Source organism: Pseudorasbora parva, chromosome 2, assembly GCF_024679245.1.
Source record: "Pseudorasbora parva isolate DD20220531a chromosome 2, ASM2467924v1, whole genome shotgun sequence".
NCBI classification, from domain to species: domain Eukaryota; kingdom Metazoa; phylum Chordata; class Actinopteri; order Cypriniformes; family Gobionidae; genus Pseudorasbora; species Pseudorasbora parva.
This window is the reverse complement of record NC_090173.1, coordinates 34,817,017-34,833,842: the sequence shown is the minus strand read 5'-3', so window position 1 is coordinate 34,833,842 and position 16,826 is coordinate 34,817,017. Positions and strand designations below refer to the sequence as shown.

Sequence of the window (16,826 nt, the reverse complement as noted above, 5' to 3'; positions counted from 1 at the left end):
AATGCCGCCACCATCCGGACAGGAGGTGCAAAGCTTTGGACATGTTGAATTAAGCTTGTTTTCACTTTACCATACCATACTTCACGTTCTTTCGTAATATATCGTGTTAACCGGAGATGATACACATTTTGAACATCAGTAGCCTAACTCAGTGGTTGTTTGTGCTAGATCTCTCAAACTACACGTTCTAGCCACATTTGTCTACAAAGACAACCCATTTACACGTACCACACAAGCACAGAGTATAAGGACTAATGTCAAATAACGAGTTCTGTCTGTAACAACCTATTCCATTTCTGGGGTGAGCTGCAACAGCTAGGCTAGGGAAAGGTGATTTGCTGAGCTAAGAGCCACACTAGGCAATCTAATGTGCACAAACTTTATTGAAAAACAAATAATAACATTTTAAAGTGCCAAAAAAACATATTAATTTTGGGTCTTTAAATGTAGCACAAAAACAACTGTGTTTAAAAGTAGAGAAACAGCTAGACCTATACTTTAATGCAAGTCGGACAATTGTATAATACAATGACTTCTAGGCTATAGCAAAACTTTTTTTTTTTACTTTCCTTCCAAAAAAATATTTTTTCTTCATAAAATCCACAATTTTGCACAGTCACTTCTCCTGTGAGCTCAACAATTATGATGGTGTGTATGATAATGATGACATCATAGCTCTTTTTCTGATTTATTAAACTGACAGTGTCATAACTGACCCTGTGTTAATACACTCCCCGTCTCCCCCTATATTTTCAGTCAGTGTTTTCTGATTAATGCCTAATGATTTATGAAAACATTTGAAAGCAAATTTTGATTCTGATTAATCACACGTTTATCAGTAAAACATTTTATTTTGTAGTATATATTTAATAGCCGCTCAAATTTATTTATTCTGATTTATACATGAAAAAGCAGGGAATCTTTGCCAGACTGGCGCAATAAAACTGCATGCACATCTTTTAAAGTGAATACAGCATCTCAAGGCACACTACTCTCAATGCAATGCATCCAAGCAAAAACAAAAAAACAAAAACAAAAAAGTTTCCAGAGGTAATTATTTTCTAAGATAATTTATAAATGTATTCCTCAAATTACTACATTCAAACAGTTTTTACACCTAAAACCATACATCATTTTAAAACATGAAAAAGGCAGGCATATAAATATTCAGATGGCTTAATCTGCATTAGAGGCAGCTAACCAGGGCCTTCAAGAGGACTGAACCCCTATTCTATAAAATTACACATGATAAGAAAATTTGAATTTTGTTCATTCATTAGAGCCAAACACATAACTTTGCTATTTGTAGTTTAGTCCTGTAATCTAATAAGCATCCAATTGTTTGTATAGTGTTTCTGATATGCAGTCTGGTAACAGCAGTACTGTTTTATGTTAAATAAACATGCATTTCTTTTCAACTTTAAAAATAAGTGCTTTGCATATTTCTGATATAGACAACCAGAGCTCTTAAAACAAATAAATAAACTACTTTGAGACACATTTTTAGCATTCACCATAACCATAATTAATACAAAGCATCCAAATCTAATGTAAAACTTTAATAATACGCTCCCCTTCCATGGCCGTAGCTAGGGTCTCCGAGGCCCGGTGCACGTTGTTGTCGTAACCCCTTTTCTCCCCTCTAGCGACGACCCTGTCACCATCTCATCGAATGCCCGTGTTGTTCAAGGCGGTAATATAATTTACTTCCGTTTATCACTAAATCCTGTACTCTACACAACAATGAGGCCTGAAATATCAGAAAAGGCTAAAGTTGCAAAAAGGCAAAGCAGCAGAGATGTCATAAAAGAACACCACGATCCGGTTAAATAAATAAATAATTCCACAATCATTTGAAGAGTGCAAATCCTTGATCATTAAATTGAAGCATATAACATGCTTAACTCTCACTGACCTGTACAAAAATATATGAGTCGTACAATGATGTAAATCCCTGCAGAAACATGCTTTACTATTTATCACTCATTTGTAAATGTTAATGAAACATCAGTCAGAAGAGTCTATTTGAAATATTCCATGCCGCAGTGTACATTAAAACGCCTTCTTAAATATTTGGTTGGGAAACTTTGGTTGTCATTCATTACAAAAATATATAATACTGCATTAGGCCTACTATTTTCAACATCATTCTCTGTCATTAGATGTATTTCATTACCTATGAGTTTTTTACCCCACGTTTACAATCACGCCAATGACATTCTATTCCATGTTAAATGAAGTACTTTGTATGGTGTTCACCTTTAAAGATAAGAAGCTGTTTATAGTGCACAATAAACCTGAGATCTACAAGCTGCCAGTCACAGAGAAATATCCTCTTAACACAACCATTGCTCTTAATGATTGCCTTTGTCATTTCATCCTACTGAAGTATACTTTTGCAATGGGAATGTGATTATGTACAATGTAGAGTAGGTTTTTAGGTCATTCATTGACTATGTCTACCTTATCCTTTTCTCTAGGGATCCTCTGTGCCTCCCTAATGCTCCTATTTTAATACAGGTTCTTTCTTTTTTTCTCACTCTGATTCTGCCTTAGGATCCCACTCCCAGTGCTTTCTTCATGTGCTCATAAACCACATAAGAGATGCTAACAGCAGGAATGACTTTGAGGAAATTGGGGGCAATGCCACGGTAAAGTCCAGGAACGCCTTCGTGGGACACAATGTGCTTGAACTGGCCAACCATTGTAAGCTGTGGGACACCATCTGCTGAGGCTATTCAGAAGAAAAGGAGGAGTGAGGTTATATTTTCATTTGCACTTTAAAATATTTTTATTTTTGTGAACATATTGGGTTTCATAGAAAAAAATATCAGCAAATAAGCAGAATAACATAAAATAAGAATTATGTGTTAGTTTACATAATTAGTTATGTTATCTCACTCACCCTGAGCCTGCATGCGTGTGCGGATTAAAGCCAGCGGGTAACTTGCCAGTTGCCCACATGTGCTGGACACAGTGCCGCATCCGAGGAGCACCAAAACCCCAGGATCAGCCGAACCCATGCAGTACCGCTGTAGCCAAGCATTCTTTAGAGTCTGTCAGAATAACAGAAAAGAGTACATAAAACATTATTTGTGTTGCACGTCGTTGCAAACAAAACAAAATAAAGGGGTGGATCTATTCACAGCAGTTGTCAATTTATTAAATAAAAACTCAATAAATAAAATAAATAAAAACAAGAATACTCAGAACACATATACTCAGAACACGAATGAAACAATCAGAATAATGTGACGAAAACAGACGATAAACTCAAAGAAACATTGGACTTAAATAACCCCAGAGGTGGACAGTAATTAAGAAAATTGACTTGAGTATTGCACTTAAGCACACTTTTTGAGTATCTGTACTTTACTTCAAGTTACACTGTGTAACTTTTTTAGTTTATTCTTAGCTAAAAACACTTAGTTCTTTAAAAACTATATGTGCTCATTAATGTATATTTACTTCTTCCAAGTTATAAAGTATTCTGGTAAGTTTATAATATGCCATTGAAAATACATACGGGGGAGGGGTTCGAATGCCGGTCGCCATGTTGCCCCTCCATCTTGAAAGTACATTAGACAAAGAGGGACATACCCGTAAATTCAAGCTTCGCCTTTCATTTTTTGAACAATGATCAGTTTATAGCAAAATGGAAGATGGTTCCTCGGAACAGAGTGTGCACTCAAGGCCATATTTAGAAATTATGTTTTAGTTTTCTGAAAATATACAAAATTTGTTTAGTTGGCATACACTTGATGCATGTCTCATAAAATGTTAAAAAATGTAAATGGTCCGGCAGGAAGAGAAGTTTATAGGGTGTATAGGGCTGAATCAGTATATAGAGTCCATGAATTCGGCCTTAAAAGGACTTATATACAAGTATTTAAATGAGTTTAAGGTAGTCGTATGCTAAGATGTTGGATTGGAGCATCACTGACTGGCTTAAATCATGATGGTTTAGCCATAGCATGCATTTTTGCAACAATAATAAAATAATGCGTTGACATAAAAAAGGAAATTTACTTTAAGAACTTTTTAAAACAAATACTTCTGTACTTTTACTTAAATAAAAATCTGTTTTTACAACTTTCACTTGTAACGGAGTAATATTTGACCACTAATACTTTTACTTTTACTCAAGTAATAGAGTTGTGTACTTTTTCCACCTCGGAGACAAAATAATCAATGAAATGAACGAACGGGTGTAACTGATAATCAAACAATGAAAAACTAGGACACAGAACTAAACCGTGTGATACACTCCCTCAAAACAGAAACACACCATTACATGTGTTATTGTTTTATACATTTGTTCTTTTTTAGGCAATTTTTCAAAACATATTTTCAGTCTACATACAAATTGAATTATATAGAAATACATTTATTCAATTGCAAAGCTAAATTTTCATCAGTCATTACTCCAGTCTTCAGTGTTACACGATTAGAAATCAGTCTAATAAGCTGATTTATACTGTAAACATGATACAGTTTTGGACTCTTTGCTAGATATACATTTCAAATTAAAATCATTTATTTAAAATAGAAATCTTTTGTGACACTATAAATGTCTTCACTGTCACTTTTGAATAATTTTAATGTGTCCTTGGACAAATAAAACATGCTTTTTTTACCAAATGGTAAACAATGACATGGGCTTGAAAAGCCAATCACCTGAAAAAAGACCTGTGAGTTGTGAGAAAGAGACCACAGCAATGTGAAATACATAACATTTTACCAACCATAGCAACTGAGAATGATGAATTAAAATTAAAATAAGCTGATAACATCACTGTACAGCTAAATCTAATTTTGATGAAATATTATCCTGTTTGACACTGTGAAGCTGCTTTGACACAATCGTGATTGTAAAAGCGCTATATAAATAAAGTGGATTGATTGATTGATTGATTGATTGATTGATTGATTGATTGATTGATTGATTGATTGATTGATTGATTGATTGATTGAATTCCCACAGCCTGTAAGTAGTAGCAGGAATTCGCAAACACTTAAATGTGTTAAAGTACGCACACACAGCCATACCTCATAGACAGCCAGATCAATGCCAGCATAAGGGATGATGCCAAGTGTGTTGGGCAAATAGCCTTTGTAAAATGCGCGCACTCCTTCTTTACGCAGTATCTGTTTGGCACAATCTGCCATGCCTGAATATTGCCCTGTCTTTCGGAGGGTTAGACGTGTCTTCAACACCTGGGAAACAAAAAGGAAAATATGGAAAGAGAATATTGAGAGATATAAGTTTGGAGGTTACTGGTAACTTTACGCTGCAGATACTTAGTGCAGCAGCTCTAGTTAAGATGTCTAAATAAATAAATAGAGGATTTGGCTTCCAAAATGTGATACTGATCTGCCTCATTAAATAATTACCAGAATCTGAAAAGAAACTTGTTTTCTGCATTTAAGCACACCAGGAAGAGAAAGACAATCTCCATTTGCATTTGTCAACTAGGCCCAGCTCATTTAAACTCTTTGAACATTTAGAACAACACGAGTAAACAGGCAAACAGCAATTAGGAACAGCTTGGTTAAACCCCTGTTACATGATTCTCTGTTGTTTGGACTTTACATTAGCAGCTGTAAAAACTACACTACATGAGATAACATACTTTAACAGCAAGACATTATATGAGTTAGACTACTAAAGGAATCTACCAGTTCAAATACAAGATTTAATTTAAAAATCCAAATCCTCCAGATATTAATAATAGCATACTACACATATCATGTACTGTGGTTATACAGTGTGTTTTTAATATTTAGTGCCTTTCCCCATTACTTCTTCAGTTCTGTCTTCCTCTAACTGCTCTGTTTTTATGAAAATCCAAAATATGAGCTGAATTTTCTTTTCTTTAGTAAAATAACTATTGTTTTCTATTGTAATATATTTTAAAATGTAATTTATTTCTGTGATGTCAAATGTGATTTTGCAGCATCTTTACACCAGTCTTGGTGTCACAGGATCATTCAGAAATATTGATTATATTGCGTACGTGAGTTTTTGTTGTAGATGGCTATTGCTGCGCGTTTAGCTAGAATACAAAACCAACCCATTGGGCCACTGAATCTGCATTAACGACAACAGCTGGGGCAACAGCCTTAGTCCTAATGGGTTGTAGCTATCTTAGCTATCAAAATCCAGTGTTCGGCACTGTGCGGACGTGAGTTTTTGTTGTAGATGTCTGTCTTTTTAAAAAAAAAAAAAAAAAAAAAAAAAAAAAAAATTGTGTATTGTGCTAATTAATTGAGATTTCTTACAGCTCTTACAGGTTTTTGGCCTTGTCTGTTCCGTTGCTTCTATTACTCTCCCCTTTTTTGTAAGTCGCTTTGGATAAAAGCGTCTGCTAAATGATTAAATGTAAATGTAAATGTAAATACTTATAATGTGATGATTTGATACTTAAGAAACATTTTTCAGTATCAATTTCAGTATTTTTGTAGAAACCGGGACACATTTGTTCAGGATTCTTTAATGAATACAAATTCAATTTGAAGAGAACAGCACTAAACAAATAGAGCAGAAAAATAGAAATAATTTTCTAACATTATAAATGTGTATTTTACTCTACTAATGTCTATATATAATAATGATTAAAATTATAATTTATAGATAACATCTTGACAGCTTGTACTGAAGTTTTTCAACCCTATTTTGTCCATTGTCTTAAACTGGGACAGATTGTTTTGCTCATATCTATCTACTTTATACAATTTCTATAGAAGTGTTTATGATATAAAAAGACGATATAGTTAGAAGTAAAGCAATTGAGTTCTTCAGGTCTTATCTTTATAGAGCTATTTAGTCTTGTCGTCAATTTGTAGGCCAACCTAGAAGGCTAATTTACCAAGGATTCCCTCAGGAATTCCTAATGGGTTTTTAGAATGCTGGCTTTTGATTTCTGAGTCAAAAAGGGTCTGTGGTTACATTACTTATAGAGTTGAAAAGTGAACGTTTCTTCATGTCTCTCACTTCCTCCTCTTCTCTTACCTCCATGGGGTAGATGATGGTTTGAGCTGTAGCTCCAGCCAATGAGCCAGCAATGAAGCGTTCTTGAACCCTTAGAGAGCCACCCTCTCTACTACCTCTGATCAGCCATTTGATCTACACAAGACATTTGAAATGGTTTACTAACATTAGACAATTTAAACGTGTAGCTACTGTATTATACTTTTCTTACCTGCTCATAAGCCATGAATTTGATAGCTGACTCTGGGGCAATTTTGAGGACGTTGATGCCGTTGCCTCTCCAAAGGGACCTCAATCCTCCCTCCTGCACCATTCCACGCAGGCCCCCAAACAAACTCACACCACTGGAGCCATGGACCTGTTGAAAACCCACTCAGTTCACACTCCTTTCATTATGAGTATTGTGCTTTTCACAACAGAACTGCCAACATAGTATTTATTTATTCCTGTTGAGGTTCTTTGATACAACAGTAATTCACAGAGACAATATAACTTTATACTAACACTTTTAAAGATGACATATTATGCTTCTATCTCTATCTTTACTGTGTAATTTTGCTCTTTGAAAAAAGTCTGCAAAGCCACAATGCACAAAGCCACTAATTGAGATTCTCTCTATCAGTAAGCACTAGGGGCAAGGGAGCCTCCTCAAAAAATAGGATGAGAAAATAATTCATAATAGAAAATAAAACAATGCAAACATACACAATGCGACATAAAAAATTCCCTAAAGTAACTGTCCAAAAGCAACACCAACAGAACAGTTACAGTGGGACAACATGTCTTTCTTGCCTCCCCTAACCACTGTTCACTCGAGCTGGATGACCGATGATCCGAAAATAAGTTACAAAGAACAGCAGTTCACAAATAAACTATATTGTTTAAATTGATACTGCCTTTATTTTATTTCTTTTTATAAATGTAAAAATGCTTAAAACGATAAAAAACTTTATACTTGGTCTTAATAAATAGAACATGAATTACTTTGTTAATGTAAAAATACAAAATAGAACTGTATTTGGTGTATTTTTCTCTCTTTTTCTCTTTTTTAATGTAGTGTAAAGTAATGTCTATTTTACATCATTAAGTGTAACTGAGACATGAATTTACATTTGGAAAAAAAACTGTGAAGAAACAGAGTGAAGACAGTACACGACAATAGAGGGCCAGGTCTGGACTACTTATGTTGTGTTTTATTATATTCATATGCATCAGTTGTCCATGAGGGGCTGCTGCTTTACTTTAGTTTTGTTTGTTTATTTTTGACATTTGCCGATTCCCACCTCCTTCTTTCCTGAACTCTGCCTATGAATATCATTACAGCTTTGATTTTAGTCTTGAGTTTTCTTCAGCGAATGTACACGTCACATTATATCACTCATTTAAATAATTCCCTTCCAAGGAATTAATCTTGGGTTATGGTAAGGGGTGTGACATTTTCGAACAACACACTTAAAGTGTTTGACCAATCACAACACACTGGTCCAGTTGACCAATCAGAGACTAAACAGAGAGTTACTGACAGACTGGGAGGAGAGGTGCTGCAGCAAAGTAAAAGTGTGAGATGTGAAAAATAATGTTTTGTGAATATTCAAGCATGAAAACATTTTCTAGTAGACCCCAGAAACAAAATCAAGAATTTATAAAAGGGCATAATATGGCCTCTTTAAGAAATTACTGAACCTGAAGGAAAACTTTAAGACGATCCAGAGGAGCAGTTCCCGTTCGCGAAACGGCACCCGCCATTGCCCCGGCCACCAACTGTCTCCACACCACACCTGAACGCCGCTCCTGCTCCGAAAACTCATCTGGCACAGTCAGTTGCTCTCCAATGTCCAACATCTGAAACACATACATTACAGATTCAAAAGACAGTTGAAGTTTACATTCGAAAATATCTAGGAATATCAAGCCTACAATCTAATTTCTGAAAAGAGCTGGAAGTAAACCAGAGAGTGTTTCCAGTAGTGGGCAATGTCCCCCATGTTGTGCAAGGGGTTAAACAGGAAGTGGTCCCGCCACTCGTTCCAGTCAATAGTCATAGTGCCATCTCTGTCTATGCTGACACACAAAAGGAAATACAGAATAGTTAAAACAAGCTTTTTCTATGTCCATTGAAAGTGTGTGACTCAACATATGTGGGCTTCACAGAAACATCTCAAAGTCAAATGAAAACACAGCCAGAGTGGGAGTAGTTGTGTGCATGACATTGATTAAGCTCTAAAAAAAAAAAAAAGATGAAGACCCACAGTGTTTTGTGAAAAGCTGAAGCACTCTAACCTTTGCAGGATTCTGGAGGCCTGCTCTGTAGATACATTCACTCCAAGGCTGTGTAAGGAGAGTTGAATTTCTGCAACATCTATGTGACCTGAGGTCATAAAATACGTTAAAGCTCAACTCTGGCAAATTTTTACGTTTATCTTAATCGTTATAACTTTGTGAGTACAGTCTATAGAAAAATACGAGCCGGATTGGTGCTTGCAACACGGAGCTAAGTGGCTAAACGCATCTCTTTGTCATGTAAGGGACCTGTTCTTGTTAGACAGACAATTTATTTGCATTTTATGTCTGTTTAGAGGCACAAGGCCCTTTACATTAATGCCCCCATAACTGCCGTTTTAGCTGAGGGGGGCTCTGGGCATTAACTGTAACAGCTTCGTGTTGCAAGCACCAATCCGGTTCGTTTTTTTTCTCTCTATAGACATTACTCACAAAGGTATAACAATCAAGATGAATCAAAAAATTGTCGTTTAATGCTTATTCTACATGTATATCGTAGAGGATATACTATAGTTCAAAATGTGAGGTCAGTAAGATTTATTTTATGTTTTTGAAAGAGGTCTCTAATGAAGTGAAGTGATGTGATTTTTCCTCTGCATTTAATCCATTCAAGTTAGTGCAAACACACATTAGGAGCAGTGAGTAGTGAACACACACACGGAGCAGTGGGCAGCCATTCGCGGGAAGGGATTGGGTGTTAGGTGCCTTGCTCAAGGGCATCTCCGTCATTTCCTGCCGGTATTGAGAATCGAACAATTCGAACAACTCTCTAACCATTAAGCCACAACTGACCCCAAGGCTCACCAAGGCCACATTGTATTTGATCAGAATTGCAATAAATAAATTAACTGTGAGATATTGATAGCAAAGCTGAATTACTCCAGTCTTCAGTGTCACATGATCCTTCAGAAATCATAATGAGTTTGTGCTCAAGATTTTTTTTTTTAATCATTATCAATGTTTAAAACAGTTGTGCTGCCTAATATTTCTTAATTTTTGGAATATTTGACATCATACAGTTCAAAAGAACAACTGTTGTTTAAAGGTCCCGTTCTTCGCGATTCCATCTTTCAAACTTTAGTTAGTGTGTAATGTTGCTGTTAGAGCATAAATAATACCTGTAAAATTATAAAGCTCAAAGTTCAATGCCAAGCGAGATATTTTATTTAACAGAAGTTTCCTTTCAAAGCCTACAGCGAACAGCCGGTTTGGACTACACCCCTGCACCGTTTGTTGACTAACCCTCGGCCCACAAGTACACGCAAAATGTTAATTCATAGTTTCTAAAACATGTAAATGAACGGCAAGAGCGGATTAAACATTTCTGTTTCTGTTCTGTTTTCAGTTAAAAAGATGTCATTTAAGCGTCTTGAGTTAATGATTTTTACAACGAAAGTGATTCAATCAAGAACTTTAATAGCTCGATAAACTTTATCTTAGAGCTGTTGGTAAAGCCAAAAAACAATGTCTATTAATTTTTATATTATCTGTAAAAACTGCTTTGAAATAATCTGTATTGTAAGAAGCGCTAGGCCTATAAATGAAGATTGCGCGGAGCGGATCTTTGGTTGACCAATCAGAGGAAAGGGGCATTTTGTGCCCGCCCATTTTGAGATCGAACTAAAGCATGCATCCACATTTTATTTTGTATGTATGCGCGAGTGTTTTATTGATGTGTACGCGCGCATCGAGTTTATATGTATGTGCGAGTGAGTATAGGTGTGTCTGCGTGCAGTGAGTGTATATGTATGTGCGAGTATTTATAGGTGTATATGCATGGAAGTTTATATGTATATGCGAGTATTTATAGGTGTATATGCATGGAAGTTTATATGTATATGCGAGTATTTATAGGTGTATATGCATGGAAGTTTATATGTATATGCGAGTATTTATAGGTGTATATGCATGGAAGTTTATATGTATATGCGAGTATTTATAGGTGTATATGCATGGAAGTTTATATGTATATGCGAGTATTTATAGGTGTATATGCATGGAAGTTTATATGTATATGCGAGTATTTATAGGTGTATATGCATGGAAGTTTATATGTATATGCGAGTATTTATAGGTGTATATGCATGGAAGTTTATATGTATATGCGAGTATTTATAGGTGTATATGCATGGAAGTTTATATGTATATGCGAGTATTTATAGGTGTATATGCATGGAAGTTTATATGTATATGCGAGTATTTATAGGTGTATATGCATGGAAGTTTATATGTATATGCGAGTATTTATAGGTCTATGCGTGCGTCAAGTTTATATGTATATTCAAGTTATTCACAAGTGTGTATGCATTCATTACTAACATTATATGTATTAGTATGGATTTCATATTAGTGTGCACGTGTATTTCATATATGTATTTTGAACATCCAATAGTATACATGTATATGCGAGTAATGTATAGGTGTATATGCACGTGTGTTATGTATGTATTGATAAGCGAAGTTTGATTTAAATCCTACGTGGCACCTCATACTGTACAGATAAGTAAATTGTGTAAAAAACTCCTTTTTTTTACACGCGAAACATGAACTCATGTTATTTTGCACACTGTAAACATAATCAAAGCTTCAAAAACACGCGAAGAACGGGACCTTTAAAATAGACATCTTGGTTACACTTTTTTTTGATAGTTTACTATAAGTAACTTCGATTGTTACATGTCAGTTAAGTCTCATTTATTTGCAACTACATGTCGACTAACTCTCATTAGAGTACTCATAGATAGTTAGGTTAGGGTTAGGGTTTTGGTTTGAATAATTTGACATGTACTTGAAAGGTTACATATAGTCAGCAGAATGTCTGTTAGGAGATATTAAGCCGACGGTCTACTAATACTCTAATGAAAGTATGCTGACATTTAGTTGCAAAGTTACTTATAGTAAGTAGAACGTCCAAAGATCACTATCACTATCAATATAAAGTGTTACCTCTCTTTCTCAAATAATACAATAAAATAAATCTTTCTGACCTCAATTTTTTGAATGCTAATATAATGATGATATATATGGAACACAAAAATCATACTGTGCAAAAAGGAAATATGCATTTTCAGTGAGGTATTATGAGGTTGCAGTTACAGTGTAACATTATAATGTGTGAAAGGATAATGCAGACCGTCGTTGTTGCGGTCCAGGCTGCGGAACATAAGTCGGAGCTCTTTCTCGTGTATGCGCAGATATCGTGTGAACTCCTCAATGTCCAGCTGGCCGTCATGATTGGTGTCACTCACACGTACAATCTGAGGGGTGGAGGAGGTGGAAAGTGCCGTTAGGGGCAAGAATGTGAGGGTTTGATGGAGGAGTGAACTTATGTGAACTTCATATAACACTGCATCTGTGGCCATGCCTATGTAGAATGAGGAACAAAGAGAAACAAACAGAAAACAAAAGGAGAGAGAGAAAGAGAAAGAGAAGAGGCATTGCTCTGAGCTTATAGATACAAGGTTCCGGTTTGTGTGCAAAGCCTTGCCAGTAGTCTGGTGGCTCGAATCACAAATACATTGTGAGCTAAAGCTAATCTCTCCTCTTACATCACAGCACATGACTAACACAGTCACACACCCCAACAAAACAGACATATCACTGGCACATAGTGCTGCTCTTTCCAAGGAAACTTGGAGTCTCCAAGCTACATTCTTAATGACACTTCCATTGTTTCATCTTAAATCGTACATAATATGCACTGTTTTTTCAAGTCACTGTGGCAAGAACAAGGCTGTTTGCAACAGGAGTCAAAATGTAAAGTTTGGTGCACTCAAATTTGTGTGGAAACAAGTTTAAGAAGGCAGCCCTTTTATACTAGGAAAGTATTTTTATGAGCAGGCCATCAATTTAAATTCTGCACTTATCTCAAATCAAGTTGCCATCCTGTATACTGCAGTCTTATAAAAGGTGGTTTCAGTGGAACCAATATAACTGTATAAGGCCATACAACAAAGTATTAGTGAATAAACTGTCAATATTACAAACTCTTTCCCTTGTCAAGGTGTCGATCAAGTGCACTTACAGTCCCGGAACTTAAGCAGCCAAACCCAGTGGATTTATTTCTTCTGTTTATGTCAAATGATTGGACCACCTACCTATCCCTTTCTTAAATAGTAGTGGACACTAGTGTTGTAACAAATCTCTGTTATTTTGCACAATGTTTCTCAAATTTTTATAAAGTTATTTCAAATTTTTCTGCTAGTTAAAAAAAATTCATTTTTTTTTATTTACAACCTCTAACTATACACTGCGAAAAATGCTTTTCTTACTTAGTATTTTTGTCTTGTTTCTAGTCCAAACATCTAAACATTCTTAAAACAAGAAGTATTTACTAGAAAAGCAAAAGTAATTGTCCTGTTTTGGGGAAACAACAACTCAAATTAAGAGAGTTTTGCTTTTTTTTGGGGGGGGGGGGGGGGGTTGTTCACGCCCATAAACACTCGCTCAGGTGCAGATCCAGTCGACCGTGAACACCTATGTCGCGCGCCGCGCTCCACTTTATTCCTATGGTTGACGTCAAGCGACTTCAACGCTTCAGCACAGCATTCCGGGAAGGCAGCGCTTTATTTGAACCGATTTGAACGCAGAAATGACGGGAAGCTTCAAGGCATCGCTTCAGTCGCATCGCAAAGTGGATCTCCACGGTCACTGCTGTCACAGGACTTCACCAAATCATACCAAAGAAGTGTGTTTTTGACGAGCGGTCCCAGCGATAAAGGGTCGGTCCTGCTTTGGAAGCAGCCGGTGAGTAAAACTGCTTCAAATGTCTCTGCTGTTGGCTATCGTCGCGTGAGTAAACATCAGTAAACGACACGATCGCGTGCTTCGTCATTCAAATGCGCTAACGGTTACTCCATTGTTGTTCTGTGTATAACGTTACACTAGTCAGATGTGCAAAACCGTTTCGCTTGCTACTGCTAAGGTTTACCGAATCATGTCCTCATAAACTGCGAGTAAACACACACAAATGTTGACAGGCCACTAAATACAGTACATACCACAGACACAGACGTCCTGCTGTTACTGTTTCTCGTGTTCAATTTATTTCAGCCTCAGATTTGATTCTGGATCTATTAGCTGAGATAGCCATGGGTTTCTCCACGCTTGAGGACGTCACCGCTTTGTTCGTGCTCGTCATTCTTTAGCTCCGCCCACACGATACGCCTCCAGGCGCTCGTTTTTTTCCGGAAAGACTCGGTACAGCCTATATTTCTTTTATAAATATAATAAAACTAAAGACTTTTCGGAGATATGAAGGATGCAATAATACTCTATAGGTACTCAAGATTGACACGAGATTGGCTGAAACTGAGTGTTTCAACCCCCCTTTAAAATAAGATAGGCCTAAATAATCTGCCAGTGGGATAAGTAAAATAATCTTAAAACAAGAGTATTTTACTTACCCCACTGGCAGATTGTTTTGCTTATTTTAAGCAAAAACTCTCTTAATTTGAGTTATTTTTTCCCAAAACAAGATAATAATTTTTACTTGTCTAGTAAATGTATCTTAATGTAAGAATTTTTTTGAAATTTTAACTAGAAACAAGACAAAAATATTAAGTAAAATCTTTTTCCCCCCAGTGTAAACAGTGTAAATGAATGTTAAAAACAAAAGTGCAGTATTAGACCACAAAACAAATAGTGTGTGTGTGTGTGTGTGTGTCTCTGCGGGGGGGGGGGGGGGGGGGGGGGGGGGTTAAGGCTAATAGAGACATTTAAATGTTGTGAATCAATTGTAAATTTGATATATGTTATTAAACTTTAAAAATATAACAGCCAATGTGAATGCTTTATCAATCTGTTATGATGCCCAGGAAATCTATGAGTGTTGTTCATCACTTCTTGACACTTCTTATTTTTTAATATGTAGTTCTCAACCTTTTTGACCCGAAACAGGCACCCTGTTGTCCAACACAATATTCAATTATCTAAGCTAAGTTAACTGTGATTATGAAAGTTACTTGTAACAGAAGTTGTTCTGTATTACAGAACTGTATTCTTCATTTAAAACAAGTTGGGAAAATATAAAAGAAATATGATTCCAGTTTACAAGTTTATATTACGCCTAATAATAATGTATTCATTTAAATTATATTTTTGTACTTAATTAATTGATTGACTGCCCAGGCTCCTACTAGGTTAAACTAATGACGTCACATCTCCCTGCCTTACAACACTTTCAAGTCTGTCTTACACAAGCAACAAATGAGTCTGATGGTTTGTCAATATTGCAGCGTGGAAAGTCTAACTCTTAAATAAATTACACGGGATCATTTGTCCTTGGTCGAAGACACAGCAGTATTGGATAAGTTTCACTCCTGCTGAAAGTAAGCACAGGGTCTTGTTTGGTCTTAAACAATTCAGCAATCCATCACAATTTTGCTACAGCTCAAAGAAATGAACATGTTTAGGGTGCACAAATGTAGCTACCGTCCCGAGCGACCCACCTCGTCTACCTCACTGCGAAGTATCCCCCGTGCGGTTAATCCGGCGCGCAGCTCATTCACGTCGATCCTCCCATCTTTATTCAGATCCAGCTGGTCGAACAGTTCGACCCATCGTTTCTCCCGCTCTGGGTCGGACGCACCGTTATCTTGACAGCGAGCCCATGTCCAACACGAAGGGAGCCGAGTTCTCGCTTCGCCCATATGAAACAGCTGTCGGTTAATACGGGCCAAATTTGTTCTCGAGAATCAGAGCTGTGTTAGTGGATCTGCATCCTACCTCTCGAATACAGGTGCTTCTTCAGCAAACACCACTGCGAGGATTTAGGAGTGGATTGAGGTGAATCAAAAACTGCCGCATGTAAAGCTGTCACTGTCCCGCTACAGTGTAATATTATAAAGAAAACGGGCGCAAAATATCAGCAGCGCGTTGTTCTGTAGCCCGTTCCAATTACGACAGAGTTAATCCAGGAAGTATTAAACCTCTGCCCCTCTGGCTAGAATAATAATCCTCGAGACTGACTGTTCCATATCGCTTCTCTCACACCCAGGTCCATCAACTCAGGATTGTCCTGCTGTTCTGGGCTCAGATGACATCAAGCGCGCGCCTGCACCGGTTAGCTATACCGCGTTTTAGCGCGACGCGGAGAGACCCGCATATTAATTACTGCTCACATGCGCACGAGCGCTTACAATTCGCGTGCTTGCTCAATTTTATCGCTCTGCTCTATGTGCAGAATGAGCGCCGGCCGTTGCCGCTGGACAAATCGGACCCAAATCTATGAAACCGCCTCGAGGAGCGATAATGGCATTGATTGCCTACTTACGCGCAGTCTTCAACTGATTCATTGGCTTCGGTCTGTTTCTGGGTTAGGTCAGCTTCAGGAATTAGGCTACAATTTATTATTTGAAGGCTATTGCAAGGCTATTGTCAGGCTATAGGCCTACCATACATTATAAAAAAAGAGTGTTGGAAACTTCTTCAGGTGAAAGCGATTTCGGGAGCGCGCAGCATATGCTACTGAACTTAATATGTCGTCCTTTCGTGGTTCTTAAAACTTTGCCTATAACAAATGCTAAATAGTAGGGCTAGCTAGCCTATTTTTTGC

General features: G+C 36.8%; 1 protein-coding gene across 3 annotated transcripts; it reads right to left on the bottom strand.

The window, feature by feature from the left end:
- Positions 1–831: 831 nt before the first annotated feature.
- Positions 832–16,617, bottom strand: slc25a23b (solute carrier family 25 member 23b). 3 transcript variants are annotated; one of them, XM_067417727.1, is made up of 10 exons: positions 15,721–16,617; positions 12,405–12,528; positions 9,272–9,359; positions 8,941–9,052; positions 8,675–8,833; positions 7,203–7,349; positions 7,013–7,126; positions 5,050–5,217; positions 2,906–3,056; positions 832–2,734 (listed from the first exon to the last, which is right to left on the bottom strand). In XM_067417727.1, exons 1-10 carry the CDS (start codon positions 15,919–15,921, stop codon positions 2,553–2,555), a joined length of 1,446 nt encoding a protein of 481 aa, XP_067273828.1. In that variant the 5' UTR covers positions 15,922–16,617; the 3' UTR covers positions 832–2,552. The 3 variants fall into 3 exon arrangements, with proteins under 3 accessions (XP_067273828.1, XP_067273839.1, XP_067273849.1); XM_067417738.1 differs by lacking the exon at positions 15,721–16,617 and having other exon boundaries at positions 8,941–9,047; positions 12,405–12,527; XM_067417748.1 differs by lacking the exons at positions 9,272–9,359; positions 12,405–12,528; positions 15,721–16,617 and having other exon boundaries at positions 8,909–9,035.
- Positions 16,618–16,826: the final 209 nt, after the last annotated feature.

Bases quoted from the DNA above. Each gene is read 5' to 3' on its own strand.
- slc25a23b (XM_067417727.1), bottom strand. From the start codon at position 15,921: ATGGGCGAAGCGAGAACTCGGCTCCCTTCGTGTTGGACATGGGCTCGC. The intron at 12,529-15,720 runs GTGGGTCGCTCG...TCCACCCCTCAG, and splicing joins TTCGCAGTGAGGTAGACGAG to ATTGTACGTGTGAGTGACAC. The intron at 7,127-7,202 runs GTAAGAAAAGTA...TGTCTTGTGTAG, and splicing joins AATTCATGGCTTATGAGCAG to ATCAAATGGCTGATCAGAGG.